The sequence below is a fragment of the Engystomops pustulosus genome, chromosome 5 (assembly GCF_040894005.1).
Source record: "Engystomops pustulosus chromosome 5, aEngPut4.maternal, whole genome shotgun sequence".
NCBI classification, from domain to species: Eukaryota; Metazoa; Chordata; class Amphibia; order Anura; family Leptodactylidae; genus Engystomops; species Engystomops pustulosus.
In genome coordinates this window covers 146,252,331-146,275,035 of record NC_092415.1, presented here as the reverse complement: position 1 = coordinate 146,275,035, position 22,705 = coordinate 146,252,331, and the positions used below count along the sequence as shown (strand labels likewise).

General features: G+C 37.5%; 1 protein-coding gene and 1 long non-coding RNA gene across 3 annotated transcripts in view; one reads left to right on the top strand and one right to left on the bottom strand.

Moving 5' to 3' along the window:
• SUGCT (succinyl-CoA:glutarate-CoA transferase) overlaps positions 1-22,705 on the bottom strand; it is a 570,063-nt gene that overhangs the window by 108,354 nt on the left and 439,004 nt on the right. For both annotated transcript variants that reach the window (XM_072153331.1, XM_072153330.1), the window contains one exon: positions 1,243-1,306. In XM_072153331.1, coding sequence (XP_072009432.1) covers positions 1,243-1,306 — 64 coding nt within the window. The remainder of the gene's footprint in view (positions 1-1,242; positions 1,307-22,705) is intronic.
• Positions 5,803-22,705, top strand: part of LOC140133308 (uncharacterized) — a 116,137-nt gene continuing 99,234 nt past the window's right edge. Inside the window, exon 1 of the long non-coding RNA XR_011855864.1 lies at positions 5,803-5,912. This is a non-coding gene — a long non-coding RNA (uncharacterized lncRNA). The remainder of the gene's footprint in view (positions 5,913-22,705) is intronic.

Genomic DNA, 22,705 nt, shown 5'->3' with positions numbered 1-22,705 from the left:
CTACTCTAATATACCTTAAATAAATGACAACTTTCAGGATGCCTGGTCACAAAATGCTTTGAAACTACGACTGTCTCGATACCCATTTAAGCCTAGCCCAGTGATAGCGAACCTTTTAGAGATTGAGTGTCTAAACTACAACCTAAAGCCATGTATTTATCGCAAACCCACTTATTTATCACATCTTTCATTTGTATCAATGTCCTGAAGATGCCAATACAGTTTGGACAGTCTTTACAACCTGGCCACAGCCTTATTTTACAGAGCCCATGTCCTTTTCCATAGGTCACACAACATTTGTCAAACGAAGCGAAAAAAGGGGTTTTATGGCACAAATTATACCAAACTTGTATAATAAATTACCCCCCAATGTATCTGTTTTGCGAATGTTACATTAAATAAAAAACATTATATGCAATATACCATAAGTGCCATTAAGCAAAACTTTCTAGCATGTTGACAATCAGAGTTATGACTGTAAGTCAGTGCCCTAACCGCTTCCTTTATGATTATGTACAGCTCTATATATGGGTCATGTTCAGTTTTCATTTCACAGTAGCTACACAATTCTGTATCTTCCTACCTAGAAATTACTTAAGCATGGGAATAAAAGAAACTAAATGTGATGTCAATAAATCGCTGTAAGTATACAACCAGACTGGAATTGGGAAGGTTTTTAAATATGATATCTAGGAAGAAGCAACATGAAACACAATAAAGTGGTGTATTCTTTGCTTTATAAGGTATACCTAATACATAACAAATTTATTGCAAATTAGAACAAAGTAATGGTCTAAATGGAAGCTTCATCTGCAGATTTGATGAAAAGAATAGCACAACATTCAGCACATAAATGGATCCTATGGCTTTCACATGCTGCTATGGGTATTTTGTATCAGCCTGGCAATTGTGGGCAACTTATGATGTAATGCAGAAGTGAGAGATCTCCCTCCTGGTGTTGTCAAAACACATTGGTTTGCTGAATTTACTCCTCAACTGAATGAATCCAATGATTAAAGCCCAGTGAAGAAGAGGTGAAGTAATGATATGTAAATAATTTTGGACTGACACTAGTTGACACTCCTACACTCATTGATGGGAAAGAGAATAACATGTACTAGTAATTGGGCTCTCTATGAGAGGCTTTGATAGCGGCATCCTTTATAGATAAACATTATTATATCTCATTATTAAAAAAAACTAGTTACAAAAAATCTTATTTATGATGAATTGTTAACCAACCTGGCACAGATATCTTCCCTGCCACTGGATGTTCCATCTCAAGGATAAGGCCATTGTGGGCAACCTGAAAAAAAATAGCTGTTATTAATAGAGCAGATAAAAAAACACTGGCCATATAAAGTGGGAAAATACATATTTGTATTAAGCTTTATAAATCCCTAAAAATTTATGTTTTGTCAGAAAATGTTGCACCTCAAAGAACGTGCAGAGTCTGATGGAAAACTGGCGCATAGCCCTTGTATGTAAATGTGCCCCAACGTGTTGAAAATACACTGTATGACTTTAGTTTGATCAGAGTTTAGTCAAAGTTCAGTCCAAGTGCTGTGCAACAATGCCGTTTTTTTGTAGTTCTAATCATCTTTTAGCTGTGTCACATTTATCTGCTACTTGCTTGCTACTGCATCCTAGTGTTGTAATTTTTTTGTGCACCCAAAGAATACAATGGATGTTTTTCTCGACAGATTCGCATCAAAGTAGGACATGTTCTGTTTGGCAAAAGGAGGATAGCACTGCTTAGGACGCTTTTGTTCGTTTTATGCCTGCAAACTGCAGGAAAACTGCTGTAGGATACATCTGATATCTCCACCAGGTTTCAAACATAGATTCACACAAAATATGCCTTAGCCAGGGCAACACATACAGACACGTGCTGTAGAGGAGGAGGGATGAGCACTGCTCACCCCTCCCCTTTCCTAAGAGAAGCAAGAGGCGCGGTAACAAGGCACAATATATGACATTTCCTTTTTTTCTCCGAAGACGGTCACAGCACAGCAACTGGGCGCCATAGATGTCAATGGACCCCGTATATGCCCCCCCCCCCCCCATTACGTTCCTGTGAATGAGCAATAAGAGGCCGTAGCCACTTAGTATATCTGGCGTGCGCTTGTCTTAATAAATAGTATGTTATCATTTACAAATCTATAAAGGGATTTGGAGCTAATTAGTTGAAGGACAAATTGCCAATATGAAATATATCAGTATGAAAATATTTAATGCTAAAATTTTGCACCTTAAGGTGAAACCTCCCAGAAAATTTCTTGTATATGTAATCTTTCAAATAAAGTATGGAGATGAGTATATGTTTTAGTTGCTAACGATATTCCTTTTGGGAGAGAATATTAGTTCTGCAGCGCTATGAGTCATCTGTCTGGCAGGATGTGCTGGGACTTCTAGCTCCACAATAACTGGAATGCTACAGGTTATTTTAATCTGGAGGAGAAACCATAAGACTTTAGCAAAATATACAAGTGGGAAGTCTTGAGAGGTCAAGTAAAGTTTTCCTTTGTAGCTTTGTGAAATTAACACACTTAGTTTTTTGAACAACACACAGAGAAGACAAACATTCTCATGTACTATGGAAAAACTGGGAATTGAAATAGTCAATAACTTTTTAACAATACTGTACATTGATAAACAAGTGCTTCTTTATACACTTAGGGGGGATTTATCATGGCTTGTCCATGGCTTTTTCCCCCATTATTTCACATCCATGCCTAGTAAGCAGAGTGGGACGTGCCAGGGCAAACTCTGGTACATTAGCTTTATCGTCTGTTGTATAATTAAACCAGGTGCATTTATTAAGGGTTGCGGATCACACTTTGATCAGATTGTGCACCTTTTTCGGGGATAACAAAGCTTGCACTGGTATTTAACAAGTGTCTGCACTGGGATTTTGGCGCACACGATTGTTATTTGGAGCAGCTGTGCTGGCTTCCATGCGAAAGAAATTGGGGGCGTGCCGTCGGACGATCGGACTGAAAATGGGATTTAACTTTCAGATTATGTCACAAGCCCTCGCACTTACATGCACCACGAAAAAGATGGTGAACTCTGTCAGACCTGAGCGAGGAAGTGATACATGCAGCATATAGGGTGCACAATCTTAGTGAATCGCGGCACAGTGCATTATCGTCGGACAATGCACTTTCTGTGAACTCCCGTGGGAATGTAAGTAAATGTGCCCCACTGTGTGGAGCAGGGAAAACATCAAAGGCTGGTGCATAATGCACTGCCTCTTGACATATTCCCCTCTTACTCTATCTTACTATTGTTCAATCTTCCCTACAGGTCACTCCAAAATGTCTGCTTTCTCTCAATTACTGAGATGCAAAATTCCATAAATGCAGAGTGGGCAGTAATCAATTGGAGCAAAATCACCTCCTAGTTAGTCCTATTCACACCTGCATTTGGACTCCATCACTAATATGTTCATAACAGAAGTGTATTTGATCTGTTGATTTCAATGTACTTTCAGTGACTTTCGTTACCGTACGTTTGCACAGCTTTCGGTAGCCTTTTGTTTTTCAGAAAAAAATAGCACTGCAGCTTCCAACCAATTATGTTCTCTATTGATGGAAACACGAAAGATGATAATATATTTTAAATTCAGGTGTGATCCAGGGGGTGTAATTAGGTCGCGTCAATTAGGCTGCCCTGCTCCTACTTTTCTTGGGATCATTTTAAATTTTTGTAAAAAAATTTGATCAATGTATGTTCTTTGTTTTAATATTAATGCAATAAAAAGTACATTTTTTTAAATATATGATTTATGAGTTCCCCTTTTTGTAGGGTGTTTGGTACATATACATGTAGAGATATTTCTAATAAAACAGATTTATTGAAAAGTGGCCAACCCCTTTAAACGGAAAATAATCAATCTCAATTAAGTTATTCAAATACAACATACGTGATTGTATCAAGTATCCCAAGTATCCAAGGTTTCCACAATTGCTTATATTTTCAGCAGGTCATCATTTGGGATCCATATTTCCATATGTATGCCTTAAAAGGTTTCCAAGCATATAAACTAAAAATATCCTTGAGAAATGGTTTGACCTCTCACAACAAAATTGCTTAAGATCCAGATCTTTGTTTTTAAATAGTTTGCATTATATTTGGGCCAAGTTGTGAAGGCTGATCCAAATATATAAAACATCTATTTCATAAAGTAAAAGCTAAAAACCTTTCATTTTTCATAACAAATCCAACATAATAAACTTCAGTAAAATTGGATTTCTCATCCTTTCTTTATCATGCAACATTTATTTGACCAGATTTAATAAAATGAATGTTTAAAATATGAATGGGTAGTCAAAACTGTATATTTTATAATTGTAGATCCAGACAAAAAAAATGTTGGCCCCAGTGACAATTGGAGTTTCAACATTTTTTGCTGTAATGGGACCAAGGATTATCAATAAAGCTTCATTACAGACACCTTACAGCTGATCATTGCAGCCTGGGACTATAGTAAAGCATCCAGAAAGCTTCACCAGGTCAGAGGGGTCTGTCTGTAACTATGGGTTGTCTGTAAGTGTGGTGTCCTTAAGTAGGGACCGCCTGTATATATGTATGAATAATGTCTCTTAAAGGGGTTGTCCCAAGTTTAAGAAACATAACCACTTTTTCCAAAAAATGCCACTGCAGCCAATCAGAGTCTCAAATGTGCCATATGTGTATGGATTCACCAGTGAGCCTGTTGATTGACTGCAGCCTTGGCCTGTCTTTGAGCAGCAAATCTCAGCAACACAACAGGACACAAACTACAAGAGCCTGGCTGGTACTGGAATAGAGGGGTCAAGTAGGACAACCTTTAAAAAGACTTCTCCTATCAAGGAATATAGGAGAACCACATTCACAGTGTAATGTCACTAATTCTACTGAGGATTTAAAAATATATGAATATAAAAATAATAATATATTAAATAATATATAAAGCAATAATGCTGTTCATAATAAATATTGTTACTAATACATTGAACATATGGTCCAAATTTTTCCAGCTGCAATGAAAAGCAATGTGGAAGGCTCTCTTTTCATGAAGTATAACTGGTTTATCTAAGAGGTGTCATAAATATGAGGCACAAAAACACTATAAATAAAGTGTTTATGGTATTTCTAACATAAAGATAAAAGTTTTTCACATCTCACATTGCTTATAGTCATCCTTACTGTATTATTTTATCTAGGACATAGTGTGAAATAAATGTGCAATATATGCATTAAATGGATATAAATCTTACCCTATCTGCTGGATTGTGATGTACAGGACAAAGTTTATCTCAAGTATGAATGGTAGTTTTGCCAGTTGTCTACATGCTATTTTGAAACATGAAATAGTCTAAGTCATAACTGATATACTTCTACTTGCACAATTAAAGCAAAGGGTAACAATTTCAAAGCACATTATTTGCTTTTTAGAGAAAGCTAATTGTAAAAGGACATCCACTGTAAATGCTCAAGAACAAAGCTCTATTACAGTTCTAGGTTTTAGGATCCATCATACATGTGGCTGTTTTATGTGTAGACTTGTACCCAGGGCCGCTTCTGCCATGAGGCGGGATGAAAATCCCGCCTCAGGCGGCAACTGACGGAGCCCTCTTGGAAGCGGCATAATTGCAATGTAGGCGATTCGGCAAGTGCCCGAATCGCTCACAGTAAGTCCGTGCAGCGCGATAGATATCCATGGCATCGGTGTCTTAAGACATCAATGCCATTGATATGAAGAGTGTCGCAGCACCGACCTGTTTCTATGCACCGCTCTCTTGATCCAGGAATCCCAGGCACTTCTGGTCGGGTCGCGGGCAGCGAGTGATGACGTCACCACGACCCGAGCTGAAGAGTCTGGAGGAGAAGTAAATGATTGCGGCAGCGCGGGAAGACAACAACATGTAAGTTTAAGTTTTTCTTGTTGAATCCTGCTTCTAATACAAAACATTGTAGTCATTTATCTCAGTTTATATTTTCTAACTGCGCTGTAATGCATTGTCTTCATTATGTTAGCAGCGGCTATTTAACAATGAGATTGGGCACTAGGGTAAAAGTGGGGATGGGGAAACTTTACAATTAGACTGCAACATAATTAAATGAGGAGTAGGAGACTTTCTGGGGCTGCTTACATAACTAAACAAGGTCTGGGAGGCTGTATATGTGGACAAGAACATACTGTATATAATTAAAGTGGGGTGGGATCTGTAAATAGGGGACAGAATTTCATTAAACTTGGGGGATGGGGATCTGTATGTAGAAGGCTGTATGTACAGTAATTTCAATGGGGGAAAATTGTATATAGGAACCTTAGAAACTGGTGTGGGAGCTGTATATGGTTTACTTTATATAGTTATGCGGGGAGGATCTGTATATAGGGGCCTGGCTTTAATAGAACTGTGGGTAGGGGATTGTATATGGGGGCCAGATTTTTATCAAATTTGGGGCTATATTGAAGGGAGCTGTATATAATGTAATTTGGGGGGCTCTGTACCTTGAAACGAGTTGTATATAAATAATTATATTTGTATAACAAATAAGAGGGGTCTGTGCATAAATGCATTAGGGGGTTCTATATACATTTTTAATGTGTCATTGTCATTGTCTTTATATTATTGTAACTAAGAGGGGGAAATATATATGTATTAGATTAGGGTGGCAGCGTATATAAAATCATAAGAGGGGCTCTATGTAAATGAATAATAATAGCGGGGTGTATATTAAAAGGGTTGGCCGAGACCTGGAAAAATGGATATGTGACCGGGAGGAGGCTGCTAAAAAGAATAAACATTCACTTACCTCCTTGGTCCCCATATACAGTTCTGAGACATAGCGTTTTTAGCAGCCCCATCCAGGGCACATTTAATTAGAGGACAGACTAATGCATTTATACTATATTTTGATGCATATGCATTTTGTAAACAGCAATGTGTGTTTTGCTTTATGGTGGCTTAGTAGGGCTAGCACGGTGGCTTAGTGGTTAGCATTACAGCCTTGCAGAGCTGGGGACCTGGGTTCAAGATGTTTGCCTAGGTTTCCTCCGGGTCCTCTGGATTCCTCCCACACTCCAAAAAATACTCGTTGGTGATTAGATTGTGAGCCCCATTGGGGACAGGGACTGGTTTGGCAAAACTGTGCAGCGCTGTGTAATCTGCAGGTGCTATATAAATAAAGGAGTTATTATTATTAAGGCTTAATATTAATGTCAAAAGGGAAAACACATGTTATCGGGGAGGGGGGGGGGCGCATTTCAGTTTTTGCCTCAGGCAGCAAAAGGGCTAGAATCGGCCCTGCTTGTACCATGTGAGCCAAAGAGAGCAGAAGAAGAGTGAAGAAATCAGGTGATACCTTTTTGAGGTTAACTGAGTATATTTGTTGGCGAGCTTTCGAGAATACTAGTTCTCATTGTTAGGCTACATTCACACTGCTGTTGGCCGCCATACCATAGCTAGCGGGGAGAGGAGGTGAACGCTGCTCACCCCCGCCCTTCTCCATAGAGATGTATGGCACAAGCCGCCGTAATAGGGGAAAAGATAGGAAGCGTGTGCTGCAACGTACTGCTCCCGTAGGGCACAGTGTGCCCATTGCCGTCTATGGGGGAAGTATATCGGCCGTATATACGCCGGCCATATATACGTCCCCCTTGCGGCAGTGTGAATGCAGCCTTAGTCTGATTAAGAGAACTAGTATTCTCGAATGCTCACCATCAAATATACTTTGTTAGTCTCAAAAAGATATCGGCTGATTTCTTCACTCTTCTTTTGTTTTATGTGAATATTTTGTTTTGTCATTGCTTTTTGGGTTAAACACAGTGCCTTGTGACAATTATTCTATAATATTTTTCTGTTTAAAAAGGTTTTAGATTCTTAATAAATAAAACACAATGGGGGACATGTAACTTTATTTCTGATTCTAATAAAATTGTCTCAATTTTGCGACTTTTCACTGCAACCTTTGCTGTCATTTTTCAAGTACGCCTTGGTCTGCACCTTGTGCAGTGCCTTATGTATCTTTAGTTTCCATATGTTCCTGTGTGACTTTTCACTTACATATCACTTTTTTTGCTTATTTTTGTGACTTTTTAGGCACAGATCTGCACCTGGTCCAGGGCAGGGGCAAAGAAAGGATTTTTTTTTATCATAGACCTTATTTTAACATGTAAAATGGAATTATTTCACATGCTTTAAATGTTTAAAATTTTGCACAGAAACCTCTTTTTTAAAAATTCAGAAATTTTTGCAATTGAATTTTTTAAAATGTATTGGTTACCTCTAAGTGTGCGGTCACATGTTGCGTTTTAATTGCGTTATGAAACACATTACAACATCTGAGGAGAGTTGTTTTGCCTAATTACATTACTGTTAACATTTGCGCTTAAAAACGCAATGTAAATGCGATGTTGACGCATGCATTAACATCACATTTACTATGTGTTTTGTAAATGCAAATGTTAACAGTAATGTAATTAGGCAAATCACCTCTCCTCAGATGTTGCAATGTGTTTCATAATGCAATTAAAGTGCAATGTGTGACCTCACCCTTAACATCATGTGTGACTGTAGACCCATATGTCGTCATCTCCCTGGGGTGTGACTACAGTGCTTAAAAATGCAGGACATGGCCTCAAATCCAAATTAACAGCAGTGTCCGCTCCCGCATATAACCCCCTCAGATGGCTTGTGTCCATGTGGATTTGAGACATTTGCAACAAAAAGTCTCAAAAAGAAGCCAAAATTTGCACCTTAACATGTATCACAAGTAAAAAGACAGAATCATACAGAAGGCGCAAAAAAAAGAGCTGCCAAATGTCTCAAAAATTCACCAAAGAAAAAAAAACTATATTACACGTCCCCCAATGACACAACATAATCATTTATTGGCTGGTTCCTGGTACCTTTATGCATACCCTTTTTTTCCTGGAAACCAGTTATTTCCAATAATCAGTCAAAAATCCTATAACAATTATATGTATTAACCAGTGAGTTACTTCTTCCTGGCACAGTGTACTGCAACGTTCTGTCATGTTATGTCATGATTATTCCGTCAAGAGACTAAATGACTCTAGGTGCTGAATCTACTGGATGTGAACCCAACAGGTATTATCAAAATGAGGGTTCTACTAGAATAAAGTATTGAAAGCCTGTTCCTTAACGCCTTCCCGCAGCTTTTTCGTTTTTGCGTTTTCATTTTTCACTCCCCACATTCAATAATCTTTAACTTTTTTATTTTTCCATGTACAGAGCTGTGTGATGGCTTATTTTCTGCATAACAAATTGCACTTCAAAATGGTGGTATTTAATATTCCATGCCGTGTACTGGGAAGCGGGAAAAAAATTCCAAATGCAGTGAAATTGGTAAAAAAACGCATTTGTGCCGTATTCTTGTGGGCTTGGATTTTACGAATTTCACTGTACAATGACATGCCTACTTTATTTATTGGGTTGGTACGATTACAGGGATACCAAATTTGTATAGGTTTTTATAATGTTTTCATACATTTAAAAAAAATTAAAACCTCCTGTACAAAAATTTTTGGGGGGATTTTTCCATCTTCTGGTGGTAATAACTTTTTCATACTTTGGTGTATGGAGCTGTGGGTGGTGCCGTTTTTTGCGGATTTTGATGACGTTTACAATGTTATCATTTTTAGGACTGTACAACCTTTTGATCACTTTTTATAGGATTTTTTATTTGTGCGCGATTTTCCGTTACGGGGTTAAACGCAGTGAAAAACCGTTATCCTATTTTGATAATGGGGCATTTTCGGACACAGCGATACCCAATGTGTTTATGATTTTTACTGTTTATTTATATCTATATCAGTTCTAGGGAAATGGGGGTGATTTGAATTTTTAGGTTTTTTTATTATCATTTTTTTTTTAACTTTTTTTTTATTTTTACTATTTTTCAGACTCCCTAGGGTACTTTAACCCTAGGGAGTCTGTATGAGCCCTCTCCATGTACCGGGACCCGACATGTGACGTACTATTACGTCACATGTAGGTAAGGGGTTAATTAACCATGCATGTCCATGGGTTGTGAATAGTGATAGCTCATCTTAATTCATGACCTTCTAGTGGCGGGTTATCTGTTATGGGAACGAAAGATTGGGCTTGTTGAAATATAATATGTCCAATTGTTCTTTCTCCAAGATATAACATTAAGAAGAGTCTGTACAGAAGATAATTAACCAGGTTCTATTGATGTTGCTCTTATGGGTACAGGAATAGCACAAATCCGTTGTAACAAGGCTAGTTTATACAGTGTATACAGAAGAGTCAAAATATGCAAGAAAGACAAACTAATGGCCTAATGAGAATATAAAAACTGAACATTCCAATTCTTCTTATTTATTCTGTAAATAATAATTTGTAATACTGGATATACTGTACATTTACAATAAACAAGTTTGTCATGGATATTTTGATTAAAATATTTTTTATGATCACACTGTAAAAATAGATCAAAACCATATGTGCTTGCTGATCTGATAAGTTGGCAATATGAAAAAATAATTCTGCGCTTTGCCTCATTTTTAAAAAACAATTGCAAAAAATACAGCAGTAATTCCAGTACAAGAACGGAGATCACAGACATTACAAGCACCCTTTGGAATGTATTATGTACTTAGAAGTATCCAACTTAAGAAGCATGTTAGTGTAACCCTGCAGAACGTGCATAAGCACACACTATTAGTATGTCAAGCCAAAGAACAGAGGTCAGCAATCTACTATAGCACAATTTGGTAAGTTTACATATGACTGTCTTCCTAACACTAGAGAAAATGTGGCTAAACTGTGAGAGAAATGATCAGCTGATCAAAAATAAGTAAGCAGTGACAGAAAATATATATCAAGTTCAATTTTCCTATAGAGGTAGATTTTTGACAGTTACACTGCATATTTGAGCACACAGTATATATCCTATTCTCTAGATGTAAGAGTGGTGGAGGTCTGACCGATGGGATTCTTACACATTGCTAAGATTGGTAGAAGTGTCCTTCTCTAATATCTAATATATAAAACTGAGTATGTGTGTCTGTCCGCTAAACACATTGTGTTTAAAATCACCAAATTTTGTACAGCCGCTCTCTGTGACTCAGGGAACGTCATAGACTAGGTTTTGTGTCGAAATGTTCACCCACCCTGCACTTTCCAAAATACACTTAAGAACCTAATTAATATAGGAGTAATTGTCTGCTGCTGCTGTAGCAGTAAGAAGCTGATTGATTGTTATTTTGCCACTGGTAATTAATATGATTGGTTACTATAGGCAATGAGTATAAGACAGCTTATTTGCGAGGTAATATGGATAGGGAAAGAGACAGAAAGACAGACAGGGAGAGTGTGAGACAGGCAGGGAGAGTGAGTGGTAGACAGGCTGGGGGGTGAGGGAGAGGCAGACAGCGAGAGTGAGAGAAGGGTAGAGAGTGAGAGACAGGCAGGGAGAGTTAGTGAGAGACAAAGAGACTGACAGGGATAGTGAGCGACAGGCAAGGGGAGTGAGGAAGAGACAGATATAAAATATGTTTTTATTAACCCATTCTATTTTGCTATAGCCCAGAGCAGTTATTTACTATCCTGGGAAATGCTGGGATCTACAGCTAGTACTGTATGTTTCTAAATGTCTTGTTAAAGAGGGCTGTTTTAAAAGTTAGCCAAGATGTAAAGTTTCCCGGAATAACCAGTTGAGCATGAATAGCTTGTAAGTCTCCACCAACCTGCAAAGGTGGCCTTCAATGAAAATGCATCAAAACAGCCCTGCCCCCAGTTGGGAGTCTGTTCCTTTTGGAATATATATATGGGTTTTGGCCATAATCCCACTTGATGTTAAGGGGACTTTGTTACAAGAAAGCTAATTGGCAAAGTTTTTCTTATCCCATACTGGAAATATATTTCTCCTGTACTTTTTTTAAGCACATTTGGAAATTTGCGTTTAAATTTGCGATATTTTCACTCGACTAGCAAAATTAACCTGCAAGAATTTTACAATGTTGCTCCTAATATATGTTTAAAAAACGCAGATGTCTTTGAATGAAAAAAAATCAAAATTGTGGTGCAAATGGTGGTTAAAAAGTCATAAATAAACTCCAGTCCCAAACAGATGTAGGAGAAACTTTAGATGCGGTTGCAGAAGAGTTTGTGAGTTTTGCGCAATTTTTTAGCCCCTATGCGCACAAGGGCATAATAGTATGCCCCTGCCGGAAGATACTTTCCGCACCAGGACGTTCTATAACGCTCGGATTCTGGCATTGGCTTACGAACTGAGCTGGCACCAGAAGCAGCGGGTGTCAGCTGTATATTACAGCTGACACCGCGCTCTGACACTCGTGATCGGAACCGGCTCCGATTGCGAGTTATAACGCCTTACACATCGCAGCCATGCATGTTCGCCTTAAGGATTGGTCCCCCTGTGCCACTTACCCAGGGATCCGATCCTTTTCTTGGCAGCCCTGAGGTCTGCCGAATGCCCTGGGGCTGCCTCAGCAGTCCTACTTTCAGATCCCTTCCGGATCCAACTGTAACCTGTCTGAGCATGCATTAGCATTAGTAGAGCAGTTTATTGGACTTGAACTAGTGATCAGAGCATTGCTTGTTTGAGTTCAACTAAATAAAGTAAAAAAAATGTAAAACATTGAAATTAAAAAAAAATATATATATATATATATATATGCCCCTTAAATATCAACAACCCACGCAAACACTTAATAAAGTATAAAAAAATAAAATAAAACAAACCAAACAGAATAACAATATAACAAACAAAATAAACAGAATCATTACTAGGCTTGCACAGTAAATGCAGTAAAAAAAAAACTCCAAAAACACTTCAAAAAAACCCATTGTTAAATAATACCCTTTAAAAATGCTCTAAAAAGTGATGTATAAATGTTACACGCTCCAAAATAAGACCAAGACCACAAAAACAAACGGACAGGTGTATCCCATACATCCTCAGGGTGCCGGTGTGACAGAGAAGAGAGTATAAATAACTAATTATATTTCTGTGTTGGCACTTTGAGATAAACAAGTGGGTCTTGATTGTAGTTTGGGCACCCTGTCTCTAAAAGATTCGCCATCACTGCATTAGACTATGGGCTAGCTAAGAGCTGTCAGAGTGCTACACTGTTACAGAAGCTTAATGCACTAGTACATAGAGATGTATCTTCTCAAGAGATCTCTCTACATATAACTACATAATCACTTTTTTAACATATAATTAATACAGTTTAATTGAATCAATGTATAAAAAATAAATTATATATTTTATATTAACATTACTAGGACAACCTTCAAAGTACATATAATAAACTGTCATTAAAAAACCAAAGCTCTAGTCACAAAATGTTGGATGATCGCTACTGATCGCGGGTGTTTTATTGGAATCGCATATGCGATTGGGTAGTCTTGCCCAGAGACTTTTGCATTGCGTTTCTAAACACAAGATAAACACCCATTTGACTGCACCCTAAACGTTGAATTCAGATAATACTTTTTTCTTTTCTTGAAAACAGTGGCCCACATTTACTAGAAATAGTGCAAAAATGGCGTACGGTCTGCATGAATGTGGCGCCCCCTGCACTACGCCGGTCGAGTGCACCACTTTTTTAACGTACAAAGTCCACAAGAAAACTGACAAAAGGTCTTTGGTAAGTGTGGACCATTCTATTGGTAACAAGTGTCGTGATACTTCTAAAGATATCATATCATTCTCAAAATTCTGGTAGAGTGCAACCCTAGTTTACATGCTTTGCTTCCTGAAGGGGCATCATTTTGACACATACATGATCCAACCCTTTCTCATTCCTCATTCCTTAGATCCATTTACACTGAACTTAACTTAATTCATAAGATAAATCACATTGTTAAAGTGTTATTTCATAGTTTCAAGCATTTCAATGTCTATTTACCTATAAACAATGATCTCGTGGTGTCATATGTCAACATGACTTGTGCCTGCAGCTATTTCTAAATTATGACCATGGTGCTTAATTCTAGTGTGGAAAATGTATATCTTGTTTCCCAAAATATAGTGGAACTTGATAAGAAATAAATACAGGGCAGCTGATAACCTCACCTTTCAAGATCAAAAGGAAAATTAACAAGCATGAATAGCATTAGTGAAGCTTCACCTGTAAACAGCAAGCCAGAAAAGGGTCACATTAATCTATGCTGACAAAACTCATTTACAATAAGGAAAAGTGTCCAAGACCAGGTACATGGCAGGTATGTCATAAAGAGCTTAACTCTGGATTATTACTCATAATTGTTACATTGTTACATTAATAACGATTCCATTTTAAAAAGCTTCAAATAGTTGTGAGATGTGAAAACTTTAATAGAAGAACTGAAGGGCAAACTTTATGTCACATAGTAAAATTAAGGGGAACCTGTTACAAGGATTTAGGACCACAATCCATTGCTTACATGTTATCCAGGACAGTGACATGATCCCAATGATGGCCTCCTATAGTCCAGGAAAGGCAGCATTACACAGAAATAGGTTCTAATAACCTGTAAAGAGTCATAGCAGTAGGGAGTCACCTTTTGCAGACGGTATCCATCAGTTGATGCAAGACATGTAACTTGGCCTATGGGATATTATTCAAGTCAGGCCACGGTGACTCTTCTCTCTTCCCTGTAACTCCTTACAGATTATTTAAATGCAGTGATCAAAGCTCTTTTTCTGCATAATGCTGATCCCAAGAATATACAGCATCATCACTGGGAACCAGCCACCAACCCATATATCAGGTTGCTGCCAGTTCTACTGCCTACATTCTCATTTAAGGTTGGACACATGTATATGTTCTATCCTCAAATTCTTCGTATTTGCTTTCGCTCTTCCACTTTATTCAATCTCAATGTCAACGCTATAGCCAACCTCACCTTTAAGACATGTAAGAAATATAATGAGATGTACATATCTCTTTAAAGCTGGGATTTTTTTTATTTATTTCTGCATTCGCCTGGGGGGAAATTCATGCCCAACAGATGGCAACATTTTCCATATAATGGTCTATGGCAGTGATGGCGAACCTTTTGGAGCCTGAGTGCCCAAACTTCAACCAAAAGCCACTTATTTATTGCAAAGTGCCAGCACAGCAATTTAAGCAGTAATGTATTTCTTCTTATTCTGTGACAACTTTCAATTGTCGTTCAGTCTCCTAAGGACACCAACCCAGTTGAAAGGAGGAGGGCAAATTTGTCTATCTTTGTAGGAAGATTCTGTAGGAAGATTCTTTGAGTCCTGTCTGGTGTACTTCATGCTGGGGTGATGGCCTGGGTGCCCACCCGTGCCATCGGTTCGCCACCACAGGTCTATGGCATCTAGCTGATGTCTCCCTGTGCTGAACAAGCTTGCATACTATGGGCCACATTTGACACTACTTTTACGGCTGAAAATAGGCGTGAAAAGTGTAACTTTTCCAACCCTCTACTTAAGTTGGTTGTGGAGAGGGCGGTGCCGCGCAGTGCAGTACAGCCTGTGTACTGCCTATAGCCACTGCTCTGCTCAAGCACAGGCTATGGTGCAATTCTAGGTCATATCTGGTGTAGAGGTGCCTAGACATTGTTGTGCGGTGACAGCCACCGAGACAGCCACCAAGATTTATTAGGAAGCTGGGACCTCCTGATAGATTTGGCATGTGCTGGAGAGTGTGTGCACATACACTAGCGCACATAGCAGCAGCCTAAGATTAATATGTACCTATGTTATTTCAATTGATTGGGGTAAATGCTTGAAAAAATATCTGCTACCCCTTATTAACATAAACCTTACATTTTTGTTTTAAATGTGGAGACTATGACCCTTAAACATATATTATAAAGTAACTATAGCGCATTCCAATTTAATACTCTTATTTATAATATGTTATATATCAGTGTCAAGTACACAATTGAGACAGGTAACATGTATGCAACAACGCCTATGGCTACTGAAAGAAAGCCTTTGAAAATGTTGACTGGAAAACTCAATTCAGCCATTTATATAAATGTACACAATATATCAAAGAGCTACAAATATGCATTCTAGCACTTTCTTCTGTAAAGTCTCCATATTTTACATGGGAGTACATATTTAAGTTCTATGTCACATAGAAGGCTATTAAAATAATGAAATTTATTTTAGATAATTGGATAATTAGATAGATAATAGGCCCCCTAGAAAGGCAGCAATTTTATCTATTTCTCAAGAAAAGATCCACTGTAGAGAATTTCTTTACAAAGTTTTATGTCATAATTCTGCCCTAAAAAATGTAATCCAAAATGAAATAACAGTAGAGAACTTTAGGCTAGAGTCATAATGGTAAAGACTGCCAGTTTAATAGTTAATATCACCATTGCACATAATAAAATAGATCTCCTGATGGTACATACCTTGGCAAATGGCACAAACTGGCAAAATTAAGATTTATGTTCTACAGGAAAGGAAAAAAGGTTTGGATGATTGCCACCTTATCTCCACATATTGCCTGTCCTCTTCTCTACTGATCAAGTCCTTTCATGTTTATTGGGAAATAGCTTTTTACCTCTTGTTTGTTTTCATGTGTGAAACACTTAGCCCTTTTGTGTGCAGAATTGTAATGACTGTAAGAAACTGTGCACACAAATATCTTTGTATAAGGATTATCATATTTACAGAGGCAAACATACGACTCTTGGCATTACATAAAAAGATTACACAGCACTGGGAAAAGGTACAAGCAGAAAGCAGAGATCAATAGAGTTTTTGTAATATAACATTTTCCACAACAGCCACAGAAATAAGACTACAGGGAAAAGAACATTAATATCATTTACATCATTTTTGTGCTTTATTGGCCTTTACAATGTGATTACCAGGATGGGTTTGCTAAACTGTCCATTAATAGGGGTTGTCTAGGAAGTAATATAAATGCTACAAACCTAGAAAATAAATACCAACTGACACAGTTGCATTTAAAGTTGCACTGAAAGTTACTACATTACATATCTTTTTTTTTTTTTTTTTTTTTTTTTTTTAAACCTACTTTTTATACAAAAACTCTTTGGCACTGTATGTACTATCCTATGTGGGGACTGGGTTGGTGCTAAAAATGTGTCTCCTGGTGACAGGTTCCCTTTAAGCCAAAACAGTATCCTCTTCAATGAGGAGTGTTTCTGTAAGACGCTCTGATGTTTGTACACGGTAACCAAATAAGGTAAGGTGGATAAAGGTTATCTCCAATGTAAATAACTGACACCATCATATAAGGTCGTTGACAGGGTCTATTTAGACACCACAGGTGATTTTTCATATATGAAATTAAGCTCTTTGCAGATTACTGTAGATTGATTTCCATTTATAGCAATAGCATGTTTTCTCATAGACTTTATTGCAGAGCATATAACATGAGTAGTATTTGCTATAGTATGAAATGCTATTGTATAAAACAGAGATGCAACTGGTCTGGTCAGTGGTGACTGAAAGGAATTTTTACAATAAATAAAACCCCTTTATGCGTATAGACTAAGCCAATAATCATGATAGGGCAGCAAAATGATGTTTTTGTCATTTATAACCTTCCATCATCACATTCCCAATATTGCACAACGAGCATTCCATCTCTTATCTTATTTTGTTCAGACACAAAAATATTTAAAGGATTAAAAATAACGTGACTTTGCTGTAGTAAGTCATTATGGGACAATGGAAAATGCATTTCCCTTGAAGAGACATGGAGTAAGCTTGGTCTTGAGTTAATCTGGACATGTCTTTTCAGTATAGCAGACTGCGGTCCTGAGCTGGGCTGTCTTTGATTAAGGCAACTGACTCCTTAGTGGCTGTTTTCTGTTTTCATCCATCAGCACATGCTCCAAGTGAAAGGAATGGCTACACACTGTCGCCAGTAAATATCTACAAGTTCTTCTGCCAGAATCACAGAGTTCTTTGGCCTCTTTCTGTTGTATAAACAGAGTTTATCTAAGCAGGGAACATCAAAGGCAACTAGCTGTCATATGCTTGCACCCTTCTTGTCTAGCATCTAGTATTCCAGCAATTAGCCTCACTACTAGCCCAAGCAGGTACGCCTTTGAAAGCGGAGTAGTACTTAGCATTGTAAAAAAAAAGGAAAAATTTTCTAAAAGATATTTAACATTGACCAATGAAAAAAGAAAAGGAATACTGCTGGTAGTGGATGTGTAAACTAAGGTCTGCTCTATTAGGGATGGAATAATAATAATAATCTTTATTTATATAGCGCCATCAAATTCCGTAGCGCTTTACAAATCATAGGGGACATATACAACTATATTACATTACAAAGAACAAACAGTCATATGGAACAATAGGAGTGAGGGCCCTGCTCACAAGAGCTTACAGACTATGAGGATGAGGGGGTGACACAAGAGGTTGTATAATGGTCCAGCCATTCTTTATAAGGGAACAATATAAAATAATTTAATAAATAATTTACTAAACAACGATGTTGCTGCTTGAACCAGCCATCAGCCACCATCTTATTTACAGGGTCCTAGGTTAAAAAGACTGCAGAGAAGCCTGGAGCTTGGTATATATCAGCTGTTTGCCAGATAACAGATGGGAGATAGGACATAGGATGGATTAGTAAAGGGAGAGTTGACATTTCAAGCAGTTAGCGAGTGTGATAGGCTTGCCTAAAGAGATGGGTTTTAAGAGCACGTTTGAAGCTTTGGAGGGTGGGTATTAGTCTCAGAGTCTGGGGAAGGGCATTCCAGTGAATTGGTGCAACTCGGGAATGATTTTGCATGTTTGTTCCTAGAGGTTCATTTAAGCCATGGGTAACTGCAGTGGCGAATCAAGTGCCCTGGGCTGATTACGCAATTAGGGCCCTACCCTCCATCGAAAAAAATGATTATCTAATATGGTGAAAAGTGATCAAATGTTCGTTTACGACCACAATGATTGCAATAATAATGTCAGTTTGTCCTGCACAAAATGACAGACTACGTACGCAAGCTGTTATTATCACACATCTCTGTTACTCTCAGTGATAATAACAGCTCGTGCGCCTGCATGTCCATTACAACACTATGGACAGATTTTTATCCACTGGAAGTAAACATAGAAGCTTCCTATAGAAGGACATCAAGCAGAGATCTAGAAAAGCATGAGGAATTGATACAGAAAGTATATTGGCAAATTGGATAACTTTTTCTTGAACAAACAATATCAATTATTTGCTGAAAGTGGGCAACCTCTTTAACCCCTTAGCGCTTAGCGCCGTATCAGTACTGTGCAGGCTCCCGCTATTAGCGCTCAGCGCAGTACTCGTAGGGCGCTAAGCTGATGGCATCCGGCATCAGGAGTCGCCGGATTTCAGCAGTAATCTATCGCTGACATCCCCGGGTAACACCCGCGGTCGGATTGGGCCGACATTGCGGGTCTTTAAGCCGTTAAATGTCGCAGTCAGCGCGACCGCGGCATTTAACATGCCTTTGCGGGATCTTTCCTCCACAATCTTCCCCCAAGCCGTTTTCGGAGAGCGGCAATCATTGCTATTGCAGACCCAAGGTCCGATCAGGACCCCAGGGCTGCTGCCAGGCGGTGCCTGATAGATGGCATCTGTGACATCATCTTAAAGGCACAGTGTCAGCCTATGCATGTGCTAATACCCTGCAATACATCAGTATTACAGAGTATTATCATGAACAAGCAGTCAGATGATTGCTTGTTCATTTTACATGGTGGAAATAATAAAGTAAAAAAAAATGTTGTTCAATAAAAAATAAATTAATAAATCAATAAAAATGCCCATAAGCCCAAAACATATAAAGAGACACATAATGCTCAAAAAAGTCTAAATCGTAACACAAACCCCACATATATAGTATCACCGCGTCTGTAACAACCCGTAGAAAAAAAATAAATTGAAGTAATTATTGAAACCGTACGTTGAGCGCCTTAAAAAAAACTTTAAAAACCCACCAAAAATTATGACTTAACTATTTATTCCAGCAAAAAATGCAATAAAAAGCTATCAATAAAACATATGTACTCCAGTATGATACTGGTGCAAAGTACAACATGTCACGCAATAAAAAAGCCATCAACCAGCTTTGTAGCCAAAAAAATTTAAATCTTCTGCCACTTGGAAGACGACGATGCAAAAATTATAGATTTTTCCTCGCATTAGGGTTTAAATTGGCAAATTTAGTAAAACATAAGAAAAAATATTCATGTATGGCATCTTCGTAATCGTATTGACCCATAGAATAAAGATAAAATGATTATTAAAAAAAAAGAGAAAAATCCAGTATAGAATTGGTGCTTTTCTACTCTGGACCTCAAAAAAAGTTAGTAAAGTTCTAACAATAGGGGATACCAACCCCAAAATGGTAACACTGGAAAAAGCATCTCACCCCGCAAGAAAATGCCATCACATGGCCCCAATAACACAAAAGCTAAAATTTTATAGCCTGCAAAAGGAGCCAATGAAACTAAAATCCTGGCAGCTGCAGGGCACTCCTTCCCTTCTGCGCCTCGCTGTGCACCCATAAAACAAGTAATGGCCACATGTTGGGGGTTTCTGTACGCGGTAGAAATTGTATAACAATTTTAAGATGGGTTTTATCTTTTTATCTTTTACAAATGTGTAAATTTTAGGGCTAAATGAACGTATAACTGACAAAATCCGTCCATTCTAAATTTCACCTCTGTTTTAATTCAATTACTATGAAGATCTCAAAGGGTTAACAATCTTCCTAAAAGCTGTTTCTGATAATTTGAGGGGTGCAGATTTGAAAATGGGTTGATTATGTAGGGTGGTTTTAAAGCTAAATATTTAACATTTCATTCAAAACAGTATTCATCCCCAAAATAGTCAATTCTGAAAATACAGAAAATCGATATTCGATTTGTAAGCCGCACAACATCAAAATAAATTATCCTGACATTTCAAAAATTATGAAAATGTAAAGTAGACATATGGGAAATGTTATTCAGCAAATTATTTAGGTGGTAAATCGATCTGCCTGAAAAGACAATGATTTAGAATTTAAAAAATGGCAAATTTTTCAAAAAATTCATAATTTTTTCTTTTTTTCTTGTAAATAAACACAAAACCTATCAGCCAACATTTACCACTAAAATTAAGTGCAACATGTGAGGAAAAATCAATCTTGGAATCGCTATGACAAGTAATAGTGTTCAAAAGTTATACCCATATAAAGCAACGCATGTCAGAATACAAAAAATGGGGCTGAGCCTTAAGCTGTAAACTGGCTGCTTCCTTAATGGGTTAAGCAAACTATTTAAGAAAAGTCTATGAGTTGCCAAGTCATTCAGATAAAAGTAATGTTGCAGAGGGGTATGGCCGCTTCTAGCCAGAGGTGTCAACAAGGTACCAGAAGTACCATCACAGGAATAGGAAGCTTCTTTTTCCCACCTGCTGGCCAGGGTTTTTTTTTTCGGATAAGCATTTCAGACATATCTTTTCTGTTTTCTACTACAATAACGCAATGATTGACTTACCCTATAGAAATATAGTTAACCAGGCACTCCATAACTCTTGAGGAGGGCTTATTATCTGCGGGACAAATTGTACTTTCTAATGGCACCATTCTATATTTTGTTCATTGTATAAATTGCCAAAACACACACTTTCATCATATTCCTATGTGCTTTATTTTTACATCTTTTCCTGTGCAGTCCAAATAACACACCTCCTTTATTCATTGGGTTAGTTCACAGAGACACACAATTTATATAGGTTTAAGTGTGTTTTCATGTTTTAAAAAAATTTAAATCTATTGTCCAAAAAAAGAAATTCATAGTTTTGCCATACAGGCGGCCCCCTGTAAATAGCGCACAAAGTAGAAAATTACAACATCAACAGCTCCGTACACCAAAGTTTGAAAAAGTTACTAGCACCAGAATATGGTAAAATTGAAAAAAAAATGTGTACAGGAGGTTTTCATTTTAGTAAATGTATGAAAACATTATAAGACCTTTACAAATGTGTTATCTGCGTGATTGCACGACCCAAAGAATAAAGTAGAAATGTCTGATAATCTGCTAGTAAGTGAATTCACTTACTAGCAGATTATCAGAATATGTGGACATATTCTTACAGAAACATGTAACAAAGATGCAATCATACTTACGTGATTCCCAACAGATTATCGAATTATTAAAACGTACGGAACTGCTGAATTATAACATTATATTATGCAGTTGTGATGTATCCTCATTATATACATATATCCCTCAAGAAAAAGAATTGACGGCCATTGCAAAATTCTTAATGAAATATGTAGAGATACAGCGCACAAAAAAATGTATTCTAGATATCATAAACTAGTTTAAAAAATACTTATTTTTGGCACGATGACTGTTATTACAACCAAGAAAAGGGAGCGAAATTTGCTCCAAGTTTCGCTAACTTATATATGCAAGATTGGGAAGATAATTTTATTTTCTTAGAAAGTAACTCTTTTGGGCAACACATCCTTTTATACAAACGTTACATAGATGATTGTGTCATTATCTGGGCAGGGAACAATGAAGAGCTTAAGAATTTTTTAAGTACATTAAAAAGATCAGAAACAAAGATCAGAAAAAAGATCTGAAAAAGATCAGAAACAAATCCAATTTTTGGATTTAGAAATCTTTTTAGAAAACAAAAATTTCTATACCAAAAACTACTTTAGGCCTACCAATGTGAACAGTTACACCTGGGACCCGAATCTAAGTGGCA